The sequence below is a fragment of the Equus przewalskii genome, chromosome 25 (genome assembly GCF_037783145.1).
Source record: "Equus przewalskii isolate Varuska chromosome 25, EquPr2, whole genome shotgun sequence".
Taxonomy (NCBI): Eukaryota; Metazoa; Chordata; class Mammalia; order Perissodactyla; family Equidae; genus Equus; species Equus przewalskii.
In genome coordinates, this window is record NC_091855.1 from 6,650,112 (window position 1) to 6,677,595 (window position 27,484).

At 40.3% G+C, this 27,484-nt stretch overlaps 1 protein-coding gene across 2 annotated transcripts in view; it reads right to left on the reverse strand.

Annotated features, from left to right (window-relative positions):
* CCDC175 (coiled-coil domain containing 175) overlaps positions 1-27,484 on the reverse strand; it is a 64,606-nt gene that overhangs the window by 24,705 nt on the left and 12,417 nt on the right. For both annotated transcript variants that reach the window (XR_011532741.1, XM_070593107.1), the window contains exons 5-10: positions 22,255-22,483; positions 18,669-18,791; positions 13,066-13,175; positions 8,878-8,959; positions 4,367-4,503; positions 1,839-1,949 (exon numbers count right to left, since the gene is read on the reverse strand). Coding sequence is in view for 1 of the 2 variants with exons in the window: in XM_070593107.1 (XP_070449208.1) it covers positions 1,839-1,949; positions 4,367-4,503; positions 8,878-8,959; positions 13,066-13,175; positions 18,669-18,791; positions 22,255-22,483 (792 nt within the window). In the remaining variant the exon portion in view is untranslated. The remainder of the gene's footprint in view (positions 1-1,838; positions 1,950-4,366; positions 4,504-8,877; positions 8,960-13,065; positions 13,176-18,668; positions 18,792-22,254; positions 22,484-27,484) is intronic.

Consider the following 27,484-nt stretch of genomic DNA (forward strand, 5'->3'; position numbering starts at 1 on the left):
GCTCTCAACTTCCTACTTAAATAAATCTAATATCCTCCCCTGGAACTGTAAGGTCTCCTACTTTGTCCTAACCTTATTGATTTTATTTATTTACATATTTAATTTAATCCACAAAGGAGTTGAACCAGTTTGAAATAAAGCAACAATAATAATTAAAAACCATAAATGGATATCAATATTTGGCCACAAATTTAGCTCTGAGCTTCCTAGTGACCAGATAATGATGACGCAGCAATTGATTCTAAATGCACATTATTCATGAGGAAAGTAAAACCCCATTCAACCCAATTCCATTTTCCTGCTCTTTCCTGGGGGGGCAGGGGGGGTCATAGTTTCCTTTCTGGAGCTGACATGATGAGAAATAATGTTTAAATAAATCATTTAAAAATATAAGGACAGGCAACCCAAAAACTACACTTCCCACCATGTTCTAGATTTCTATTGGTATGTGCTCAAATTTTGTCACGACCTGTCTGACTTCTATAAGCTGGTCTCTTCACTATCTTACATTCAAATCATGTATCTCTCTGTGTTTGGTGATATTATTCCCCCATATGATGAGCAAGCAGAAGAATCTGACTTGTTTCAAAAGTCTAGTTCAACTTTTAAATCCTTATACAACAAAGAAGGACTCCTTGACTTTGCTTCCTTTCATCCTTCTTTGACTGCTTTTTGAAATTCACACTGTATTCTTCAGTCATGCATGGCTCATTAATTATTTCATGTGTGTTAGTCTTGTTTGTCTGCCCAACTAAACTATCGGTTGCTGTATGCCCAGTGTTAATAGGAGTCTAAAAGGCTAGAATATTTATGTAGGATATTTTGACAATAACTATAAAATGAAATATACGCATCCTCCTTTGACCAGTACTTCAACTGTTAGGATTTCATTATAAAGAAAAAGTCACAAGAGTGGACAGAGGAACAATTTTGAAAACTGTTTGTAATATAGGAAACAGAAAAAAAACCAAATGTCAATCGAGTACTGGTTAAATAAAATATAGTATAATCTGTAAAAGGAATACTATGCAGTTAGAGAAAAGAATGAGGGAAGAGGTCCCATATACATGATTTTTTCTCTTTATTTTGAAATACTTTCAAACTCAATGGATAAGTGTAAAAATTATTACAAAGAATTCCAATATAACCTTTCACTGACTTCTCCAAATGTTACTGTTTTCCCATATTTGTTTTATCATTCTCCCAGCTATAATTTTTTCCAGCTTTATTGAGCTATGATTGCCACATAACACTGTATAAGTTACCCAGATATAATTTTAAGTGGAAAAAATCTAGTTCTAGAAGAATAGAATCTAATTTTTGGACACATATGCACATATACACATATACAAGTATGTACATTTGAAGGCACGTATAGCAAACTGTTAGCAGTGATTTTCTCTGTGGAGAGGTGGAGGGATTAGCATAACTTTTACTCTGTAAGTTACACATTTCTATATTTGAATTTTAAAATCACGTACAGGCATTACATTTTAATCAGAATAATTAAAACAAAATTACAGTGAATTAGAATGGCAGGAATGAACATCACAGGGGTTGGTGTTGTGATAATGTTCGGGCACATTCTGGTCACTAGACCCCTAACTGGTCCATTCGTTCGTCATGTCCAGTAGCTTGTATAGACTCAGAACCTGTTTATCCTGACAATGAAAGAGTCAGTGATAACGACTTTTCTGGACTGCAAAACAGAGAGAGCCAATTATAAACCTCCTTTTCTATAGTATATTAGAAACTGACATAGATTTACTGTTACCATTTATTAAAAAATAAATGTAGAGAAGAATGAAGATTAAAAATTTCAAAGGCCACAAGCGTACCGATGGAGATCATGGAGAGCGACAAGTCCTTCTTTCATGTTCTTGATGTCTACTTTTCTCTGTGACAGGAAGTTTTCTTTCTGAGCAATAAATGCCAGTTGTTTCTGATTTCTACCACAAAAAAACAGAGTTATCATATGCTAAAAGTTGAAATCATCGTTTTTAACTCCCCAGCATTAGAAAATACGCAATCACAAATAAGAATTTAAAAAATAGTTTGGAAAGTTCAGTTCATGAACAATTTATCAAACAGATTAGTAAAAATAGAAACAGAGTCTTTTTGCTAGTGGTGGCTAAATGTAAACTTGTGAAAATTCCTAAGCTGTGGGAGAACATTCACTGTAATAATAACCATAAAACAGCAAGAGCAGTTCTACGGTCCCATCCTGCTGAGTCGGTGTCCCTTTTCCCATTCATCACTTCTGTCATGTTCTCTTGTGAAAGGTGAAGAATCAGTCAGGCCAACTTTAAATCCTGGCTTTAGCTCTTCCTAGCAGTGTGACCTTGAAAAGAAACTTCACCTGTGCTTGAGCCACAGTTTCCCATCCATAGAAACGGGGATCACAATGCCTACGTCACCGGGTGTAAGGGTTAAGTGAGGTGTAAAGTGCCCAAGCCAGTGTGGGGCGCCATGAGGCATTTTATAAAAAGTGGTTGTTTTGTGTCTCCAACTTGCAGAGAGACTCATGGGCAGTTTATGGTCTTGTTCAAGTTTCCCAACATTGATAGGAACGTGCTTGTAACAGAAAGAGCTTTAAGTGTCTCCTCTTCTTCACTGCTGCTATAGACTGAACTGCATCCCCACGAATTCATCTGCTGAAGCCCCACCCCCAGTGTGACAGCCTGGGAATACGGGGCCTTTGGGAGGTGATCAGGTTTAGACGAGGTCGTGAGGGTGGGGCCCAGATGATGAGATTAGTGCCCTCATAAGAAGAGACACCAGAGAGCATGCTGTCTCTCTCTCTACTATGTGAGGACACAGTGAGAAGGTGGCCATCTGTAAGCCAGGAAGAGAGTTGTCACCAGGACCCAACTGGGCTGGCATCCTGATCTTGGATGTCCAGCTTCCAGAACTGTAGAAGTAAATTTCTATGGCTTAAACCACCCAGTCTATGGTATTTTGTAATGGCAGCCTGAGCTGAAGAAGACAAAAACCAATAACAGTGGTAAATGTTTTAGTGTTACAATTATTTGTCATCAGCACATTTCATGATTCAAACTGATAACTAACTTTGCATTGATCTGAGGAAAGTTTTCGTCTGAAGAGTACTAACAGTATCACTCTCAGGAGGCTGTTCAGTGGGGTGAGATGAAACGACTGCAGCAACTCTGTGCAGCGTAGACGCTATGACAATGACCATGAGCTCGGCTCCTCAGTGACCTGCATGCTGTAATTACACTTTCACGTGATTTAACTCCAAGTGTAGTAATGGATTATTACTTGCACCATTCGTGCTTGCAAGATGTTATTCTGCAGTATTCGTTAAGAAGATGTGTTGAATCCCACTACCCGCTAAGCAATGTATGAAGTTCTGGGGATACGGGGCTGAATGAGACAGAGCAGCTGCCTTCCCTCATCTGTTCATAGTTCAGTCGGGCAAAGGGATTCATGCCCTGCTGATTACAACTGAATGACTGATGAAAAGGAATGACATCAGAGGGATGTTTTGGGAGGACTGTTCTGGTGGAAGGGAGGTGGACAAGTTAGGGGTGGTGAAGCAGAAAGTAGGAAGAACTTTTTCTTCTTTTCTTTTCTTTTTTGCTGAGGAAGATTTGCCCTGAGCTAACCTCTGTGCCAATCTCCCCCTAGTTTTTTGTATGTGGGACACCTCCACAGAGTGGCTGGTGAGTGGAGTAGGTCTGTGCCAGGGATCTGAACCCAGGATAGTGAAGCAGAGTGTGAAGAACTTTAACCACTTGGCTGTGGGGCTGGGTCCAGAAAGCAGGAAGGACTTTTGAGGGGCAAGCCAAACCAAAAAGGTTGAAAGTGGTGAAACGAATGGAGTTGGAGAGGAGGACAGGATGTATTTGAGAACTATTTGGGAAGTGGAATTGACCAGCCTTGGTGCTTGAATGAGGTCCAAAGGGTAGTGAATGATAGGGGCTTCCCTGAATAATTTCCCTGTCTCTGGGTTAGGGGATCATGTCAGTGACCAAACAAACCCCTCTCTGAGACATGGAATACAGGTGCAGAGCCAGTTTCTCATGAAGGTAAATATCATTGTTTCTCTAGACGGCCTCATGGAATAAAAGCATGATTATTCTTTCAAGAATCTGACATAGAAATAAAAATAACGCATTTGTGTTTATGGATTTGACTTGACCCATATGAGGAAAGCATTATTCAGTATATACAGAGGCAGATTAGGAGTGTGTTTATTTATTATTGGGTAAAGAATATTTCATTGTTGTCAATAGATTTTAAAACCAGGGTAAGCTTAAGTGGAGAGTCACCACTGTGATAGCAAGGAAAGCAGCCCATAACTAAGATTTATTGAGTCACGTGTGGATCACAGATAGAAACATACTCATCGTAAATTTTCCGTTTCTGCATAAAAACTCTACCCTCCTCACTTGAGACAATCTTGCATTGTCTGGTAAGAATATACAATTTCTCTTGTAGATCTCTGTTCTCTAAACGACATTTCTGTAGTTTTTCAGCTATCTAGAAAAAAACAACACAGGAATTGAGGTAGAGGACTTGCTTCACTGGCCCTTTGAGGGGAGTCAGAGTCTGGCGGGCAACTCTCTAGCGCACTGGGTACACCGTTTAGCACTCAACGACTATGCCATAAATGTCGACTGATTTAACTCAACATCAAATACACAATTGTACATTTTGGGGCCTCTTCTATAAATTATGACAAAAGTGTACAAAGGCAGTAAACACCGATGTAAAACTACAGAGTAATAATTCATATTGTAAGAAGAATTGGGATTAATAGACTGGGATAATTCAGCAAGATCTGTACATCCTTTTCCCAGAAGATAACCTACACTAGGGAAGAGAAAATGTAACATCAACAGAAGCTCTTGCTTAAAACCTCTATGACTAGATATTATGTTTGCTTCTTGTTAAATACTTCTATTCAAGGACAAAAAATTAGTACCCATTAGTGTTCTGAATGAGAAAAGAACTTTGTGCTTGGATGTCTCTATTGAATTGCTTCAAATGAGGTAAGAAAGGTAGGTTAAGTAGAAATGGTGGGCTGAGCAGATCAAAATAAACTTCTGGCTGAGGATCACTAAAATAGCCAGATGAAAAAAATCTCAAAAGTGTTGAAGAACTAAGAAGATAATGAGAAATTACTAGGCCTACTTGTACAAGAAGGCAAGCATCCAGCATGGTAAATCCAGGACTAAAAACTCTCTCTACCCTGAGGACACTTACTGAGATGGAAGAAACCAGTTGGAAACTGAGTCCTGGTTCTCTTATAGGACAAGGGGGAGAAAAGCCAGCACTTAGAGCTCATCTGGGTGTTGAACCTGACAAAGCTCCTAACACTTTAGTCTGGGATCCCAAAGAGCTCCACTCTCTGAAGAAGGGGGAGTGGGAAGGTAATAAGCCATCGTCCAGCCTGACCACAATCGCGAGGGAACATAAAGGTGGATTAAGGTGGTTTGGGACTGGTAACACCCCAGGTATCTGACAGAAGTGAAAGAAAATCTGGCCAAGACACCATCACCCTAGGCCTCAAATTGTTTATACAAACATATTTTTCAAGAACAATGTCCAGTGTACAGTTTTCCACCAGGAACAGAAGGAAATAAGACAGCATGAGCAAAAATTGGCAGAAACAACAGACTACAGAAACAGACCTACAGAAACATCAGATGTTGTAGTTAGACATTGAACTATAAAAATACTGTGCTTACTATAATCAAAGAAATATTAGACATACTTGAAAATTATGACAATAATTAGGAACAGTAAAGAGTGACAAATCAGGGGCCAGCCCCATGGACGAGTGGTTACGTTCACACGCTCTGCTTCGGCGGCCCAGGGTTTGGCCGATTGGGACCCTAGGTGGGGACATGGCACCACTCATCAGGCCATGCCAAGGTGGCACCCCACATAGTACAACCAGAATGACCTAAGACTACAATATACAACTATGTAACGGAGGGATTTGGGGAGAAGAAGAAGAAGAGAAAAAAATAATAAAGACAATTGGTAACAGATGTTAGCTCAGGTGCCAAGCTTTAAAAAAAAAAGAAAAAAGAGTGACAAAGAAGATATTAAAGTTGCCAACTGAAAAACACAATAACCAAAATTAAGAACTCAAAAGCCATTCTGCCCAGAAGGCAGCAGAGGGACACAAAAAGTAGGAGATACAGGAGAAAGGGTAAGATACATAGAGGATATATATATTAGTACAAATGATGGCATATACATAATTGGTGTCTCGGGAAGAGAATGGGACAAAAGAAATATGTGAACAGATAATGGCTGAGAATTTTGCAAAACTTACAAAATACAGCAATTTGTGGATTTAAGAAGCTCAATAAATCTCAAGCAGGATAAATAAAAAGTAAAACTTGGACATATGGTGAAACTGAAAAACTAAGCGAAAGGGAACATAGAAGACCTCAGATAAATGAGAGATGCACAATGTTCATGGATTACAAGACTCAATACTGTAAAAATGTAAAATCCTCCCCAAATAGATATATAGATTTAATACAACTTCAATCAAAATCCAAGTACGTTTTTGGCAGGACTTGACAGACTGATAGAAATTCGAAGGGCCAAGAACAGTGGAAGCAATCTTGAAGAAGAACAAAGTTGAAGAATTTATACTACTAACTATAAAGGCTTACTTTAAAACTACTGATGAAGATGGAATGGCTTTAATATGAAGAGAGACAGATCCAAATGAGCACAGCAGAGTCTCCACAGATCCACACACATATTTATGACGCACTTATGATCCACACTAGATTCATGACAAAAGTGCCACTACAATATAGTGGAGGAAAGGAGTATCTTTTCATTAAATGGTGCCAGGTAACTGTACCATCTTATGGAAAAATATGAACCTCACAGCATACACACACACAAACACACACACACACAGATTCCAGATGGCTTGTAGTCCTAGACGTGAAAGGTCAAACAATAGAACTTCTAGAAGAGCATATAGGAGAATATCCTCATGACAAGGGACACAAAAAGCATTAGCCAAAAAGGAAAAGATTGATAAACTGAACTTCATTAAAATTAATAAACTACATTCATCAATAGATAGATATGCACTTAAAGACTGTACATTTACAGTGTATGTACTGTTCTGTATATGTGTAATATTTCATAATAAAAATTAAAATAAAGTTAGAAGAGAATTTTGTGTTATCATTGAACTTATCTCCTTTAACTCATGAGAACTAAGACCGGATTCCAACAAGAGTCCAGTTTCTAACCCAATGGAAATGATAAATGGGTCAGAGCCCTGTGCCCTTTGAAGTCGTCACTCACTTGTACTCACGGAATTTGGCTGAAGGTCAACCTCTCCTAAAGGGAAACCTCTCCGCATCTGCCCCTTTGACCAAGTGAGTCATGCCAGTTTAGGGGTCCTGGACCATTCAGACAGTCATGAGGGCTGGGAAGGGGGCGTTACCATCTGAAGGCTGCCTAACAGTTCCAACAACAGGGAATAAATGGGAAGGAAAAAAATCTTTTGCCCAGAGAATGAAAGACAACTTTAAATACCAACCAACCAACGTTGTCTAGTTTCTGTCTTTCAGCATCCTGGCAACTGAAAGAATCAAAGTAGGTCTAGCCCAGAGGGAAGCCATCCCTAATGCTGATAGCGCACAACCAGAAATGGAGGGAGTTTAATTGGTATAAATCATTCTTTTGGGAGAGAACTGCCTTTGATGGCCCTGCCTCAGGGCACGGGTGCAGGCTTCAGAGGGAGGGCGAAGCTACGCTTTGTAAAAGAGAGAAGAGAATTTGGGGATGGGGTGGTGGTGCATCCTAGAGCAAGAGGATGGATGAGGAACCGCAAGAGAAAGAAAAAGGAGGGAACAAGATGGCTTTGCGATCTACAGTGGGATTCCTCCCCAGGAGCACGCAAATTCCCAACAAAGTTTGCAGCGTATCATGAAGTGCTTACTGTTAGCATTAAATTTCTTTTAGAAACTAGTGAAAGGGATTAATTTTACACATGGTTGACTTGGGGACAAAACAGAGATACAGAATGCAGGCAGAGTGTACTTGACACTACAAGCCCTAGAATATTGGAATTAAGTATATATATATGGGAGTTGGGAGGGGACACCAAGGCCATTTCATCTTCAGTGCAAGGGGCGAGAAGAATTTCGGTTATGTCTGGAGTGCATGTGTACTTGTGTATATGTATAAATAAGTGGGGTTATATTATATGTACTGTCTTATATTATATCTGCCACTCAGCAATGCATTGTGAACTGTTACTCATTTAATCAAGGCCCTTTTGTTGGACTTTAATTGTATTTTCCCCCTAACTGTTCAACTATCATAATGAATGCTTCACTGAATATCTTGTGGATAGATCTTGGTTTACACCCACAATTATTTACTTATGATATAATATTTCTTTTAACCTGAGTTAAAAAATATCTAGAGAATTCCCCTGGGAGCTAAATCTGACTCAAATATTTCACTAACATTATTAAGTGCAGTATGGGTTACCACACTTCACAGGTACCACACAACAGCTGAAAGGTCCTAACTTTTCTAAATAAGTCACATGAAAAGTGCCCATTAGTCATGGACATTCCTAATGTAAAAATAACTACACTCACATGAAAAGTTACCTAAAAAACAATTCATCTTCCCATGTATGACCTGTGCTCTTTTATACATTTAAAGTACTTTGGGAGGGGATAACTTCTTTAAATCAATTACTGTGAATGATCATGATTATTATTAATGAAAAATATACTTTTAATGAAAAATCTACTTTTGGAAAATTCCACATTTCTCACATGTATTTAAAATACTACCTAAAAATAAAATCTGATTATAATCTAAAAATTATCATTTCTGTCTTCCTACCTCCATTATCTTCTGCAAGAATTCAGTTTTTTCAATGTTAGATGCATTATCCAGTTTTTCCTTGTTGTCTAGAAAAAAACGCCTATGAAAAAGGAAGCCAAACAGACTCATATTAGGACACGTTTGTCAGTGAAGCCATGTTTACTTATAACATCAGAATCTTCCAGTGCCCAACTCCCTATGCAACATATTCAATTACATATTTGTTAAAATAACCAAAAAATTTTACTCTTTTGAATTGATGAATTAATATTTCATTTATTTATTCATTCATTTAAGAAGCAATTAGTGAACACTGGCACTCCACAGGTGTTCCAGGTGCTAGAGATACAGCGTGGGCAAAGTCCCTACCCTCATGGAAATTACACTCTAGGGGAGTAGTCCGAATATAAGCAAGTTATCAAAATATATATATATATATATATTTCAGACAGTGTTAAGTTCTCCAAAGAACACAAAGTAGGGTAAAGGAGAGAGAAATCCTGAGAGCAAGGATGCTGCTTCAGACAGGTGGAGCGGGAGGACCTCTTGGGATGACTTGTGAAAGACCTGAATGGACAGAAGGAGCCAGACATGTGAAGATCTGAAGGAAGAGCTTTTCATGTAGAAAGAACAGCAGGTGATACTGTCTGGAGGCAGGAACAAGCTTGGTGTATTTGACGAAGAGAGGAGTACGAGAAGGCTGGAGAGGTAGACAAAGACTAGATCACGGAGGGTCTTAAAGACAAGGTAGAAATTCAAATTTTATTCTGAGGGAACCAGGGGAGGCTTTTTTAAGCAAAGAAGTGACAGGAACTGATTTACATCTTATAAAAGTGACTGTAGCTACTGAGTGGAGAAAGACAACAGTACAGGACGACAGACTGTGTGGAAGGTTATGATCGTGGCCCAGAAGAGATAACAGCAGCTCACACTAAGGTTGCAGCAGTGGAAGTGGTGAGAAACAGTTGGATTCAAGATGTATTTTCAGGTGCCAGCCCAGTGGCATAGTGGTTAAGTTCCTGTGCTCTGCTTCAGCAGCCTGGGGTTCATGGGTCTGGATCCCGGGCACGGACCTACACACCGCTCATCAAGCCATGCTGTGGCAGCATCCCACATACAAAACAGAGGAAGTTTGGCACAGATGATAGCTCAGGGACAATCTTCCTCAAGCAAAAAGAGGAAGATTGGCAACAGATGTTAGTCCATGGCCAATCTTCCTCACCAAAAAAAAAGTGTTTTCAAGATGAAAGCAACAGGATGCACCTTTGGATTTGGCTGGAGTTAGAGTTGGGTTAGGGATAGGCTAGTTGGTTAGTTGGGTTAGGGTCAGGTAGTGAGGAAAACAGGAATGGTAGATGACTCCTAGGTTTTTGACTTGTAAGTAAGAGTAACTAGGTAAATGGAGATATGGAAGACTGAAGGAAAAGCCATTTCAACGAGGTGGGAAATTAAGAATTCTGTTTAGGACATGTTATATTTGAGGCATAAGAGATATCCTCCACGTGGAAAGGTTAGATAAGCTGTAGTGTATAGACATTTAGAGGTCGGGGCTGGATATATAAATTCAGCAGTCCCTGGGGTACAGAAGATAATTAAACCCAGGAGACTGGATGAAATCACGTATGGAGAGTGTGCATAAAGAATAGAGAATAGTGAAGGGCTGAGAACTCCAAAATTTAGAGTCAGAAAGCAGAAATGGAACAAGTAAAGAGTCCTGAGAAGAAGCAATGTAGTGAGTGAAATAAGAGAATGTGATGTTTGGGAAGCCAAGTGAAGAAAATATTTCACGGAAGTAGAAGTGATCATGTGTGTCAAGCTCTATTAAGAATTCAAAACTTTATGGAATAGACTAGGTCACTAAAGTTTGGCGGGATGGAAGCCATTGATAACTTTGACAATTTGGAAACCATTTCAGCCCTTTTAAAAAAGCATCCATGATTTTCACAGTCTCCTGCACCATAGTGGCAAATGTATACTCTGGGTCACAAATTGGATGTATCTATAAACAACACTTAGCTTCCAATCCTCCACTTCTCATGTGCTGAAAACCAGCTGAATGGCAACAACAACAACAAAAAAGACTACAGCCATTGAGAAAGGTAGGCACTGGATTCACCTTTGTTATATAGACACGACATGCTGATACCAACAATAACGAGGAACAAGGATGACACTATCACTGCCTCCCGTGGGCTGGGGGAGCATCTGAGTGCTCTGAGCTGTCCACGCAGGGAGTTTCAATTTATGATTGAGTGATTTTTGTTTTTCTTCAATATTTCAACCTCAAAATAGGTAACAGTTTGCAAATTAAAGATTTCATGGGGGAAAATTAAGTCTTATAGATTAATAGGAAGATGAGTTTGTGCAAACTATTTTAGTTTCTTGTATATAATTTATTCTTAAACGATCTTCTAGTATATTATAAAACAACACTGTTCCATTCTTCAAATCTACCAGCCAAGATGTAGGCCACTTCTCTCCACCTCCATAGACAGAGAAAATGAACTGAGGGAGGAGATAAAAAGAATACAGAGAATTTTCTTTTATTTTGCCAAGTAATGAAGAGGAAAAAGTACAATTTTATTAATTAAAAGAGGGGCAACCTATTTCCTCAATCAACAAATTAATCAAAAGCACACTCCTCAGTGAGATTCCACATTAATGAAAACTCGTGAAATCTGGGATTGCAAAAAAAGAAAGATAAGCTTTTAAAAACGGAAAATCAATGGATCCCCATTTCTTTCTTGAACGTGTATTTAAAACAAGTTAGCTAACATGAAGACTCTTTATAAATAAAACTTCATCAGTGTAGCAAGGTTTTTAATCATAACTCCCAGAAATAATTTAAGAGCTAACCTTCCATTATGATTCTTTGACTAGTTTTTCTTTAAAATACGTATGAACTAAAACTACTGAATCACTTTCAAAGAAAAAGATTTTTTATTCTGAGTTTTAATCATAGCATTACTTGGGCTTTCCTATTTTTAAATCTGGTACTGAGTGTAAAGATTATTGCCTATTTTATGGACTGATGATGGTAGAGCAGCATTGCACAGTGCAATTGCTGTTTTAGAAGACACAATTTTTTTTTTTTTTGAGAAAGATTAGCCCGAGCTAACATCCACCACCAATCCTCCTCTTTTTGCTGAGGAAGACTGGCCCTGAGCTAACATCTGTGCCCATCTTTCACTATTTTGTATGTGGGACATGTGCCACAACATGGCTTGGTAAGTGGTGTGCAGGTCCACGCTGGGATCTGGGCCTGAGAAGCCCCAGCCACCACAGCAGGCCTCATGAACTTAACCGCTGTGCCATTGGGCAGCCCCTAGAAGACACAATTTTAATCACTGTATATTCAAACTTACGTAGAAAGGAGCCATATTATAGCAGGATTCCACAAGTGAAGTTACTTGTCTTTTGGGGAATCTGCTCAGTCCATAATTTGTCTTTTAAATTGTCAGGAAACCCTGCGGGATAGTTTGGAAGCCATATTTTATTATAGGACCCCAGCTTCCTGTCCAGAGCTGAACCAGCTTCTGATGGGAAATCTGGGAATTCTCCTAGGAGACATTCTATTGGTCAATCCCTAAAGATAGGTGGACCTGTGACAGGTAAACTGGGAGAGTTTGGAATGGCCATGCTTAGCCATGGGCTTACCAAGAAGAGAACACAGTATGCAGATGATGAGAGAAGGAAGAAAACCAGTCATAAAAGGAAGCAGAGACCGTGGGCCTTGGGCTGGATGGAAGATTTCCTTCAGTTTCTGGTTCCAGTCCCATCGGTAAAAGGTTTTGCCCCGAGGCTTCCCTGTATTTTCTCAACAAGTTTTGCAAGTGCCCCTTTGACTGAGAACAATAACTGGAACCACATGGTGAGGTGAGTTTGCAGCCCTAAGGCAGGTCCCACTAACGTCCTCCCCCAGGGCCATGTCTGCCTGAGGGAGTCAGAAGCTGAAGTGAGGAGGAGACATTCCAAAGAGGTCCCTTCCGTGTCCTAAATTGACCACATCGTCCTCAATTTTTCCTCTTGATCATCTGAAACACTGGTTAATTTCAGAATGAAGAGGTGGTTCTGTAAAGCTGACAATCAAGCAAACTTTCGTAAACTAAGATTAGAATTCTCACCTAATATTAAAGAAATATTTTGAAAAACGAAAGGAACAGAACATCTGGAAATGCTTCAGTAAGAATAAAGTATCATGCTTACATTTTGTCCTCCATGGTCTTACAGGAGTTCTTCATTTCCTCAACCTCTTCTTCCCAATGTCTGATTGATTCCTGTAGTAGCGCAATCTCTAAATTGTGGTCACTAAGAACCTAGGAAAAAGTCAACAAAAATATGGCATTCGATCATCACCAAATGATGCATGACAGCAGTTCAATTCACTAAATATTCACGTATCACCCACTCAACTTTTTCACTGGGGGCGTCTTTTAGCTAAAGTAAAAAGCAATCATTGTAATTGTTTCTTCATAAAACAAACTTGGGGTATCAGCACACTGGGTTCTTATTGTCCCCCAGGATAGAAAGCAAGAGAGACAATGAACAAGAGTGGAAAAGTAAAAGTTTATTAGCTTGAGCACAGGAGAGGCACAAGGGAGCCAGTGCAGAAAGGAAGGGGGCAGGTGACCAGCTTTAGGGAATAGGATTGTGGGGCTTTTCTTAGGCAAAGGCTCGGGGGGGAGGGCCTTGTCATGGCGTGTAGAGATGGGGTTGTGCTTGTGCCTGCGCTGTCACATAGCATGCTACTTCATGGAACCCATGTATTATTAGCATGCTAGCCCTGTACCCCTGGGTATGATTTTTACTACGTTAATGGGGCTGGGGGCACCTTCAGTGGACTCCTGGGTGCCAAGGTGCCTGTGTAAGCCCAGGAAAGTCCCAAGATCTTGGTGGTCTTTTTCTGATTCTCTATCTGGCTTGAGGATTGGTTAGGGGCTTATCTTGTTAGGCCAGGGGCCTTGAAGATGACCCTGTCTCATTAGGCTGGTTCCTGTCTCACTTGGACAGAAATAATCCTGAAATCATCAGAAAAAGATAATTGGGAGGGAGAGAAACCAAATACAGCAATGAGAATGTGAAAACTATAAAAACAACTTTCAAGGCATGAATTCATTTTGACTACCATTTAAAAAAATTAAACAAATCTGTATTTTCATAATCATCTTCAAAATATTATCCCAGGATACTAGAATGAATATTACGAAAAAGTCAAAACAAATTGGATCTTTTACCAAACTGGTTCATCCTGAAAAGAACTTCTCATAATAATTAATCAGTATTTCAGAAATGGAACAATCGGGTACTGTGAAAAAACGTTAGCACGATTTATAAGAAGGAAATACGGGTGGAGAAAATTCATAGTGACACATATTTTTACAATGCAGTTTTGGAATAAAGACAATGGAAGGGAACCTTCTCAGAGCCTTGAGTCTGCCTTTCAGCTTGTGAGGGAGCACAGGGCTGAGAGAAAAGCTGATTACACGCATTCCTCTCCTCTCTGGCACAGTGTTACCATGGATAGATTATTTCATGCTATCTAACCTCGCACATCACTGTGGAGTCAGAGAAACACCTGCGGGAGCAAAGAGGCGCTCCTGGTTATGCCTGGTGAGACAGGCAGGTGACAGCTTCCTTTCTTGAAAGCACCCACATGACTGAACTTCTGGGTCATAACTATTTGCAGAGTTAACAGGGGTCTGAAATCCTAGAACTGCCATCAGAATTAGCAGAGTATCTAAGAGACTCTGGCCAGTCATCAGGATTAGTGGTTGTATGTGGAAGGCCCACCAGGCTGGCATCTGCCACCTCTCACCCTCAGTGCCCCTGCCCTGGACAGGTAGGCCACCTGGAGAATTACACACCAGTATTTTTTTTCTGCTAGCATCACATCAGCCTGACCTGGATGCAGAGTTTTCTAAACTAAAGACACCACGCAAAGATAATCTGAAATTCCCTGTTGTCTCAATCCAGAGCCAAAATGTTGTTTTCTAATCTCAGGCAACAGCGACAACCAACTTTACCAAATACAAAGCCTTCAGCTAAAAGCCTTATAGGCATGACCTCATTTGACCTCCTCAAAGGCCCTTTGAAATAGGCAGGATTATAACCCCCATTTTACAGGTGAGTAAACTTCTGGTTGGGAGAGCCAAGATTTGAACCTGAGTCTCTGTGACACTCAGGTTTGTGCTTTAAATACTGGTAAGGTGGGGGGGGGGGGGTGACAGGCTGGACTGCGAGTGTGGAGAATGACACTGGAGGTGAGTTTATCCCTGTCCCCTTCAAGCCTTGTCTAATTTGGCTTTAGACATCTTTGGAGACAAATTAAGGAACATATACTTCATTTTCCCAAGCTAGGTTGGTGGCATGATGGATTTAAGATTTATGAGGCCCAAAGTGGAGATAGATGAGCTCGGACATGCAGATAAAATCTGTTTTATACAACCCTATGTTCTCTTTGAGCCTAACCTGACTCATGCTTCCTTACTATGTTGATATTTAAAACACAGATAATAATCTTTGTAAATGCACATATTTGGGGGAAATTTGTGATTGCCCTAATGTTTTATAATTGGATATCATAACAGAGATATTGTAACTAATATGATCAGAACCAGCCTATACAAGGTATATAGCAGTCCCCCCGGGGGATACGTTCCAAGACCCCAGGTGGATGCCTGAGACCGCAGGTGGTACTGAACCCTATATACACTGTTTTTTCCTATACCTACATACCTATGATAAGGTTTAATTTATAATTAGGCACAGGAAAGAGATCAACAATAATAACTAATAATAAAATAGAACAAATATAACAACATATACTGTAATAAAAGTTTTGTGAATGTGGGTCTCTCTCAAACTATCTTATTGTACAAATTTAATGCCTTTTCCATTTCAGCTGAGCACTTACCACGCACGACGGCTGTAACTTTTGCAGTTAGAGGTGCAATAGCAAAACCAGCACAAACTTCTTATTCCTTCTTCACAATTTTACAAGTAGAAGATTTGCTCTTACCATAGATCTGACCAACCTCAGCAATTTTCTTTTCTTTCCTTATTAAGTCAAGAATTTTATTCACCTTTTCACTTACAGGAAGCACTTCAAGCCTTCTCTTTGGCATATTCCAATTGCCAGCATCACTACTCTTGCACTTTGGGGCCGTTATTAAGTATAATTAGGGTGACTGGAACACAAGCACCGTGATACCTCGACAGTTGATCTGAGAATAGAGGCTCCTCAGTGACTGCCCGGCAGGGAGCTTACACAGCGTGGATCCACGGAACAAAGTGATGATTCACTTCCCAGGCGGGACGGAGTACAAGATTTCATCACTCCACTCAGAATGGCACACAATTTAAAATTTATGAATTGTTTACTTTTGGAATTTTCCACTTAATATTTTTGGACCACAGTTGACCACAGTAAGAAGCTGTGGAAAGCGAAATCTCAGATAAGGGGGGACTACTATAATGAAATTAACTGAGCGTTCTGATAAGAAATGTGATGTTTCAATATTACTGTTGCCCCATATAGTTTTACATGTAATTTTCAATACAGATAGAAGAAATACACTAAAGACTCATTAATTCAACTAATTGTGATGGAAGATTAACAGGCATATCTGTTTTAATTAACGTAGAAGTAGTATTAACATTAACCTCTTCAATTATAGTCACATCCATAAACTTCAGTTTTCTTTTTTTCTTTTTTCATTTTTTTTGCTGAGGAGGATTAGCCCAGAGCTAACATCTGTTGCCTATGTTCCTCTTTTTTTTCCTTTTGCTTGAGGAAGATTAGCCCTGAGCTAACATCTGTGCCAATCTTCCTCCACTTTGTATGCGGGATGCCTCCACAGCATGGCTGATGAGTGGAGTAGGTCCACGCCCAGGATCCAAACCCACGAACCCACACTGCGGAAGCAGAGCACTCAGAACTTTAACCACTCAGCCACGGGGTCAGCCTCTGGTTTTCTTATCTTTAAAATAAGAATACATAAAGAACTCACACATCTCAACAAGAAAGAAATAAACAACCCAACTAAAAAAATGGGGAAAAGATCTGAACAGACATTTTTCCAAAGAAGATACACAGACGGCCAACAGGCATATGAAAAGATTTTCAACATCACTAATTATGGGGGAAATGTGAGTCAAAACTACAATGAGATATCACCTCATGCCTGTCAGAATGGCTATAATTAACAGGACAAGAAAATAACAAGTGCTGGAGAGGATGTGGAGAAAAGGGAACCGTCATACACTGCTGGTGGAAATGTAAACTGGTGCAGCCACTATGGAAAACAGTACGGAGATTTTTCAAAAAATTAAGAACAGAACTTCCATATGATCCAGCGATTCCACTGTTGGGTATTTATCCAAAGAACATGAAAACACAAATGCATAAAGACAAATGCACCCCTACGTTCACTGCAGCATTATGCACAATAGCCAAGACTTGGAAGCAACTTTAGTGCGCATCAAAGGATGAATGGATACAGAAGATGTGGTATACACACAATGGAATACTACTGAGCTATAAAAAAAGATGAAATCTTGCCAGTTGCGACACCATAGATGGACCTTGAGGGTATTACGCTAAGCACAAGAAGTCAGATGGAGAAAGTCAAATACTGTATGATCTCACTCATAAGTAGAAGATAAAAACAACAACAACAAACAAACAAAACATAGATACAGTGATCAGATTGCTGGTTACCAGAAGGGAAGGAGGTAGGCAGGAGGGCAAAAGGGGTAACAGGGCACATGTGTGGAGTGAAGGATGATAACCAGTCTTTGGGTGGTGAAAACAATGTAGTCTACATATAAAGTGAAATATAATGCTGCACGCCTAAAATTTATATGATGTCATAAACCAGTGTTACCTCAATAAAAAAAATTTTTTTAAATAGTTTATCATCAAGAGAAAACTTCCATCCAAAACCACTGTTAGTAAGACCAGAGGAAGTGACGGCAGCGATTAGGGATGTTAAGCGAAATTCTCTGATTTTGATCCCACAGCAAAGAGCTCAGTCTGTATTTTCACAAGATCCCTAAATTCCATGTACATCAGTTTGAAGCTGACGCTCTTGGTGGCTGCAAGCAGGTCTATGCTCTGACCTTCCCAGCGTCCTGTGCTGGCGGTTTCCCAGATGGAAAGGCCTCCGACAGTCTCTTTTTGGTTTGATCTATTTTACCCTCTTGTCTGATATGTTCAAGTGTTTTTAATCACAACTCTGGCAAAAACAAACAAGTAAATAAATAAATAAATAAGGATCATCCTCACGGAATATTTATCACAGTGCTGAAGTATTTTCTGACTCAAATAGACAAATGGTCCCCCTTTCCATATTAATGTTCCTGTGCCCAATATAAATGGAGAGCCTAGACTCTGTTTTATTATCACACATTCAGAATTAAGGAACCTGACCATGGTTATTGACTTTGTTTTGTAAAATAAAGCGACCTCATAGAAATGTTATATATAGTTCTGTATGCATTAGGTCGGTTCTATCTGCATTTTTTAAAATCATTTTTACAGTATTTTAGCCCATCAAATGAGATTTGTATCTATGCCATTCCCAACTTCCGTCTTCCCACCATATTCCTGAAGAAGAAAACACAATTACACTGTAACACTTTAAATAAAGTGACAGAATACGTTAACATGCCCAAAAAAGTTCCCCAGAATGGTATGAATAGGAATTAAAGTTGAGTCCTTTTTTAAAACACCCGCTACCGATTATAGTGAGAGCAGTGTATACTGAGGTGAGGTCAGGCTTGAGAAAACATAGCTTATTCTTTCTTACCACTGTGCTGGTAGTAACTGTTTCTTTAACTTTTGACATTTTAAGCCTTAATTTATCCAATTCTTTCTTCTTTTCATAAGTCTCATTTTTCTTAAGTTCACAGCATTTTTTATATTCATCAATCTGTGGTGACAAACACAATAAACCAATCAAAAAGCTTATGAGGACAACACACTTTAGGAAATCTTTGTTTATTTTGTCAGCCAAATTCATATTCAATCTAAGTATACCATAGTCAATCTAACAACAAATTAAAAATTAAAAAAACAAGGTTTTCTTGTTTTGCAGCATCACAGGAAAAATAGTGAAACACAAAGACCAAAGTGTAATTACAAAAAGTTGAAATAGTAAATTTATAAGCGCAATAAAACAATGATCATTAATAGCAAATTATAAAAGCAACTGCCATTGTAGCAATTTACTAATAAAACACCAAAGCAACGGTTACCAGATGGACAGTGTGCTAAGACCAGGAGAGTCGAAGGAAGGAATGAAGAATTGTCTGGACATCTAAATTCACATTATGTAACGGGAAATAAAACAGACTGAAGACTGAGTAAACAAAATCATTGACGATAGGGCAGGTCACAGTCCCGGACAACTTCTCACCATTTTACCAAGATCAAGCCGATCCCCATCACTTGTCAGACCCTGACAAAGTGAGTCACTCTCTTATCAAAATCAAACACGTCATAGATTTGTCTGGCAAAATGAATTATCAAGAACAAAGTAACAACCTAGTAGTAAGGCCTGAGAAAGCACATTCAACTCTGTATCAAAGAGTTATGAAAACATACGTTTGGGTGCTTTCCGTCAAAGCCACCAGCCAATTCCCCCAAGGCAACTATTCCGAATGAATGTGCTCGTTAGCACTTATCTCTGCACCAGGGCACAGTCACATGTGAGTGAAAATTTGTGATTAACAAATTTTGTCGAAAATTGGAATTCTACGTTCATACTTTGGACTAAGCCTTCTTCCAAGGTCTTGCGATTGTAGAAATGATATTGGTAAAGAGTATTTTGTTTTGTTAGGGGAGATCTTATGGATTTGAAGACTCTCTGCTACCTGTAACAGGTTTTCCTTTCTCATAGGAAGTAAAGAAAAGTAACAGGCTGTTACCACAGCCTATCACGAACCTTCAGTGAATGGTGGTGGCTGATGCCCTAATATCCTCCCTAGTTGGTCTAGCCCAACTGTGGCACATGGCATTCCCTTAGGATCCATTATTTTTCCAGGGGTGGGCTCTGTCTCAACCTGACCAGATCAGTCACAGCAAGAAGACTTACGGTTCTTGGTTGGGGAAGGTTCTCCTCTTTCTATCTGAATAAGGAAGCAGATAGTCCTGCTGTCACGGGCCGCCATCTGGTGACCATGAGGGAAAGCAGCCTTAAGACGAAGGATGGAGGCGAGGAGGGATGAGCCACTGAATTAACTAGTCCTGGAGGCTGTGCTACCTCAGGAATTCCTACTGGTGAGATAACAAATGCTCTTACTATTTAGGCCAGTTTGAGTAGGGCTTCTGCTATTTGCATCTGAAAGTGTCCTCACTGGTGCCCTTTTCCAGGGCGATAGACCAGGGCCAGGCAAACCACTATCTGTGGGCCAAATCCGCTCCCACCTGTTTTCGTAAAGCCACTCTCCTTCATTTAGGTGTTGTTTATGGCTACTGTTGTATTGAAGTGGCAGAGCTGAGTAGCTTCCACAGAGGCTGTTATGTCCTGCAAAGCCCTAAATATTTCCTGTCTGGGCCTTTTCAGAAAAAGCTTGTAGATCCCCAAGAAAGACCATTCACATAAGGGAGAAGAACCTATCATATTTGCAAATTCCCTTTTTGAAACTCCTCTGGGTTTCCTTTCTTGTGTTTTAACATTTATATTAAAGAATAGGAAGGGGGGAGAAAACCTTCCCCTAGGGCTTAACATGAAGTTAGAAACTCATTCATTCAATAGAGTAATATTATAGGGTGCCTACCACATACGAGGAATGCCAGGTCCTGCTCATGGCGTGAGGACACAGCAGTGAACACAGCAGACAGTGCCTGCCCTAAGGGGCCTTCCTTTTGGTGGGCGAAGTACAGATCCGATGCCATCGCTTCCCAGGGGGAGCGAAGAAAAGGGACAGGGCACCCTCCTCAATCCCCACCGCCTTGGAAGCTGTCACTTGGCTATGCACACACGGACACACCCCACTTTCAGCCCCGGTAACTTAAGCAAGCTGCTCCAGCCTGGGGGCTCTGGACTGCTCAGAGAGAACACAGGGTGCTTTCAGCAGAGGGCTGGAAACAGTGGGGTCACATGAGTGGCCCTCAGCATTGTTGTGGACAGGGAACGAAAATAGGAAAACTCCTTTTGGTCCTTGTTGTCCTGAAACAATTTCATTGGGATAACAATAAATAAGGCCCAGCCCAGTGCTGGAGCCCACCACTATTTTTGAGACATGGATTTCAGTGAATTCCAGCACTGCAGCCCAGGCTTCAACCTTGAAAAGGTCCAGGGAACTCGACAGTTATGAATTCTGTTTGGCAGCAGCAGGCTGTCCAAGGGACTCCTTGCCAGCCACTTCACAAAGAGCCTGTTCCAAGGATGACCAGGGCTGAGCTATCCACACTCGAGAAAAATAACGCGTGGTTTTAGTGTGAAACTATTTCTGAAGATGTAGGCACTTCGAAGGATAAAGAGGCTCAGACCTGATTGGAGTTTATGAACAGCTCAAGTCTTATCACAGAACTAATCACCCTGAGAACCAAATGTTGGTCACCGCCAGATTGGGTTCCTCTAAATTTTAATTAAGACTCAAGAAAAGCAATTCAATAAACGTTCTTTTCTTTCTTTCTTTCTTTCTTTTTTTAAAGTATATCAGTGTTGGGAATCTGAGTCTGATTTCCTGCATTGATAACCTGAGGTTATGCCAGCTCCCATTGCGGAGAGCAGCGCCAGCAGCTCAAAAACAATTCTCACCGTGAGCTCGGCCCCCTCTGCAGGGAGGAAGAAGACCTTATGTGGAGACAGCCTTGCCTCTCCTGAGGCAACTGGAAGCGGAAAGAGGAGGAAGCGGTCATAAACCATTCAAAGTCGAATTTCAATTAACATGGCCTAGCAGACAGCAAGATGCAGCGGTTATCCCATCCCACCCTCGCAAAACTACTGGTCCCGAAATACTCCATTCTCCTGGGGTGCTTGGCTCTGCCCAGCCCCTCTGTGGGCCACTCCTCTCAGATTCATTCAGCAGGAGCTGCAGACTCTGGCAGAGCTGAACTCCCTGGTCCTGTCCATAGAGACACGGCCTCAGAGCTAGCAAGGGCAACCAGACAACTTGGAGGCAAATGGCTTGTCCCTAATGAGCTGCAGATGAGCGAGGGGCCACCCTGGTGTTACGGATCCTGTCATTCATGTTTTTTCCCACAAACTGAGATGCTGCCACACAAGCAAATGTCTTCCCCAAGGGGCTCCAGTGTCTTTGAGTCCCTACCCTATGATCGCAGAAGATGCCATAGGGAGTGCTTGCTAGCCTTGAGGGCAAAGAAATCATTTCCCATTTCTTGCCTGAATTCTGTACATATTTTAAAGAATAAACCATACCACTTGCCTCTTCATTCAATTTTTGTTTTCTTTCCAAATATTCTTCTCTTTCTTTTTCCATTTCCTCCTGTATATCTTGAACCAATTTTTTTTGCAATTCTATTTCCTCCTTCTCCAAGTTTATTTTGGTGTAAGTCTCATTGATGTGAACAGCAGTAGCAGCTTTTTCTTCCATCATGTGGTTGAGAGACACAACAGCCTTTTCGTGTTGCCTTGCCAATTCCTCCTGCTTTTCACTAGGAGAAAAGAATCATTCATGGTATGAAAAGGATGGCTTTTACAAAAGGAATTTAACGTCTGTCTGGTGAGACCAACCACCATAAAGAGGAAAATTGTAAGGGACAGCTATTTTAGAGTTGTATTTGTGATTGCCTAAACTTGGTTGAGACGACGACAGAAGGAAACACAAGACAAGTGTCAACCTTGCAACTGTTCACCACTGCAAAAATGGCATGTGGTCCTGCCTCACCCTACTTGTCCCCACATACCAAGTAGTAACTACAGGACATTTTGGTTTAAAGTATACACTGATTCAAAAACAGTTTTGACCAGGTAAATAGAATCTGGCTACACAAATGGCTTGTTACGTAGCATCACCATCTATCTTATCATCCTGAGATATGTAGTGAAGCCAAAGAAGGATTAACATCCCACCAGCCCTCCAGGCACCTTCTGATGCCATCACTCTGCAGGGAGAACCCAGGAGAAAGCTAGCCTTCCTCTGACGGACAGGAGTTGAGGATGAGGAGGTGGAGCACATCTTCACTGTTCAGAGGATGCTGGAAACCTAATTTGAATCCTCTTATCTTCTCCTAGCTGCAGCCAAATATGAGTTCAAGGGGAGATATTAACCTCACATATCTATTGCTGGCCACATACTTCGGAGGAAGACCTTAAGATTGCGAAAAACATCTACCCCGGGGCTAACAAGAAAAGATGTAGAGGTGGGAAGTTGGTGCCATTTCTAGTTTCCTTTTTTAGACACTCCTGCAATGTAAAGACCTTTTTCCTTTTTCTAGTTCCCAGGGCTAAAAACTTTAATTCAAGGGGATTGTGTGCAAAGACCCAGGAAAATGGAAACAGGTTGTTGTTAAGTTTATTTTCCAGAAGTAAACTCCTCCACAGAAATGCAATAAAAAGAAGCCCAAGATAGAGGAGGTTAGGTAATGGGTGCTTTGTGGGTCTAGTAGAGGAAGCCTTCCAAGAATGAATCAACCTAAAGATCGAGTAGCCTCAAGGAAGCAAAGCAAAACAAAACAAGTCAAATCAATAAAACCTAACCAGGAGCCAGCCCAGTGGCACAGCGGTTAAGTTCTCACGTTCTGCTTCTCAGTGGACTGGGGTTTGCCCGTTCAGATCCTGGGTGTGGACATGGCACCACTTGGCAAAAGCCATGCTGTGGTAGGCGTCCCACATATAAAGTAGAGGAAGATGGGCATGGATGTTAGCTCAGGGCCAGTCTTCCTCAGCAAAAAGAGGAGGATTGGCAGCAGTTAGCTCAGGGCTAATCTTCCCCCCCCCCCCCAAAAAAAAAAAACCTAACCAGGTGATTGTGACCGGTTGAGAGGAGAGCACTCAAAAACCAAATATGGGACCTAGGGAAAACCCACCTAAAGAGCTCTCACAGATTCAGGTTTTGAGGACTATCCAGAAGAAGACCACCTGTCAGAGAGTGTGGGCACCTTGATATACGTCTTTCTTTGGAAAATGGATGCAACAAGTAATTGTAGGCTGATGATGCCAGTTCATTAAGAAACCCAGCTTCCGTTTGTAATTTACTTTTCCATAAAGACTTCTCTCGAGCAGTGATTCTCACAGTGTGATCAGGACCAGCAGCATCAGCATTACCTGGGATCTTGTTGGAAACGCACATTCTCACTCCCATCCCCTAGACCCACTAAATCAGAAATCTAGGGGGAGGGGTCCAAGTAATTTGTGTTTTAACAAGAACTCCAGGTGATTCTAAAGCACACTCACGTTTGAGAATCACTGGTCTATAGGGGTGTGATGGTGCAAGCCCATTAACATGACTTTTCAGCTTGGGTATTATTGTCCTCGTTATCAGTTTAGAAATTGATAGTCTCGTTTATATGGCAGGCTCTGGTGATTGTGGCTTGCAGGCACCATGCATAAGTCTGCATTGCAGATCCCCAGCAGGGGTGAAAGTATGCAGCATTTCTCAAGCTTATGTGATCACGACCTCTCCTCCTTGTGGAGCATCTCCCAGCACAGGTGTTCTGAGGGCCTGCGTGGGGAAACGCGTCCCTGGGCCTCAAGGTCTCCACGTGATTCCTGAAGCTTTGCAATCTGGTGCACCAAGCAACCTTCTGATTATTTTAGCTTCCCAAGAAGAACTGTTCACCATAATGAGGGCCCTCTGAACATTTTCTTGGCATAGTCACAGCAGGATCTCAGAGAAACCCACCAGAGGCCACCTGGAATCTACACTGAACCACCATTCAGTACCAATAGGGGCCCATTGACCACCCCCGGGATCACTGCATTCTTCAGGTGACCATGTTGAGTTCTCCTGAAACCCAGACTTCCTTATTTTAAATTGATGGTTCAGAGTTTATATGAGCTGTTTCAAGCCTTAAGACTAGGTGCCCTAAGGGGATACCAGTACAGACCCTAGGTAAGAGGAACCTAGGGGGATCTCCTAGGAAAGAGAAACCTAGGGGGGATTTCCTAGGCCAGGGGAGTCAAGGAGGAACTTTGGAGTGAATGAGGCAGGCTGACCTTTTAAATTTGGCTTTAAATTGGAAAGAATTGCGTTTATAAAGTCTGAACAAACTGCTTGGTAGAGAAGTGAGAGACTGAACATGTTCAGCTCTGAAGAAAAGGGGTATTGCTCCTCTGGGCTGAAAGGTGTTCTCACGCGACTGAGAACCTCAGTGGGAGTGTTGGAAGATCAAATGCCTCACAACATGTAGTGGTTCCATAGGGAACTTCACCATCATTCACGTTAATTAATTAAAAGCTCGTCTGGGGAAGCTCACATGGGGGTTGGTCACCCAAGTTCCAAGCCCCCATGGCAGTTTTATGCTGCTGGTGGGAGAAACTGAGGCACGTAAGAGAGTGTTTATGACCTTTCTTTAGGGAGTAACACTCACAGGCAGCACACTTCTGACCCACCACACTGTCCCTAGGAGCTTTTCAGACTTTATGGCAAAACAAAACTAAAAGAAAAGCAGGAAATCAAGCTTCTAAAAAAGCCCCACCAATGCCTGAATGGGCAGCCTCTCCTCAGAACTCTGGCTGTCTTCATGCTGAGACTTGCAATTGCTTAACAAAAGAGGAAATATTCCCATCCCAGATTCCTAAGACTGAAAGAAAAAAAATGGGAAAAGAAGTTTTTGCAGACGTGGCCTGCTATGAAAGCACCCTTGCCCAAAAATCTAAGGAAAATCTTTGTTGTATCTGTCTGTTGTTTATGTGTGTGTCTATATATGTATGTTATAAATGTATGGCATTTTACCTCCAGATGGTATAATTTCTAAAGAACTTTATTCAATTGACTTAAAGTAAGTGTTTACAAAAACTTTTATAAATGAAACTAACCCAAACATCTTTCAAGTTAAGGTGAGATGAAATAATCTTTGGTAAATGAAAGCTTGTTTAAGTTTGTTGGTTTGATTAAAATAGGCATGTCCACAGAGTTAGCAGCATTGGACATGATGCAGACATGCAGCCTTTATTCTATGTTTACTGGTCAGATAAGCTGATGTTGTCTCTATTACAAAACTGGTTAACAAAAATAATAACATGCAGCCTTTATTCTATGTTTACTGGTCAGATAAGCTGATGTTGTCTCTATTACAAAACTGGTTAACAAAAATAATAACTTAAAATGATGGCTAATTTTGTATAATGTCTCATAAAGTCTTGTAGGCAATCTAAATAATTATTGGGAACAAGTAACCAAATAGACGTGAAAAAGATGAGTGTTGGGTGAATTTTTAACAATAATTATGTGTTATGGTGTATGTACTTAAAATAGCTTCCAAAATTTCTTTGGTAACTTGAAACTTTGAAGTTTTGCTACCTTCATTTAAATGCTAAAAATTTATTAAATATCTAGATCATCTCTAAATACAAAAATATTAGACATTAATTATTAAATATAAGTTGAACTACTCTTGGCTTCTTATTACAGAAAAACTAAAAGGCGTTTCACTCTATTAGTCAACATGTCGTATTTTGTTAAAAGATTGTACTATGAAGTAACATATTTTTAGAAATTATAAAAAGTGTTTATAAGTTTCCCAAGCAACAGAATGCTAACGTTAAAAAAAAAGTTTATAATTGCTTACTTCTTAGTTTTCACTAAAAATTAACGTTTCTAAGGGTTAAAGAATTCTAACGTATGTGATTAAAGCTACTAAAAATTAAGGAAAATATATGTGTATTCAAGGAATGATGTATGTTTTCCGTAAAGAAGGTATAAAGAATGGAAATATTTATGTTTGCTTTGTTAAGAAAGATAAATTTGTCCAAAGTACTAGAAGGAAAAAAAGGAAAGCATGGGACAAATTCTTAATGTAAAAGAAAGTGACAGAAGGTTGGTGAAAGTAAAACCCTGAGGAGCTTTGTACATGGTCAAGTTGGCTAAGACTGAAATGAATCTAATTAAATAAATGAGTTTTAATATAAAAAGTAAGCTGGTACAAGAATTAGAATTTGCCTTTCTCTCTTAAAAGGGATAATTTCCTTAAACTCTTGGTCTGCTCTTGATAAAGAGGTTATAACAGGTTTTTATTTTTGAGTAAGTTTACCTTAAAGACAGGAGATCTATGTTTTGTTAAGATAATTTCCTATGTTCAAAAAGACTGGGGTCTCTCTATTAAGGTACAAGCTCCCCATAATTCATATCCTAAATGAAGTCTTTATTTTGACCTTCTTTGAGAATTTTCAGAGGGCCCCTGGGGCTTCTCAAAGAAATTTGTTCTCTCTTCCTATAAAGAGGGATGTACTCATTAGGCTTGTTTGGTATGCTAAATTGCATAGGAAGCATTGTCAAGTAAATGATGACAAACCTTTTTAGGTCATATTGTGTAAGTAAATATTATTCACTATTTTAAGCCTGCTACCTTGCTTCCAACATCACAAGAGGAAAAGATCACTACTGCATTCTATTATTTAATTGGTTTACAGATGGGTCTTACTTAAATGATAACCAAGGATGTTATCAAGCTGGATATGCTATCCAGTCTTGAGAATGCCCACTACTTTCTATT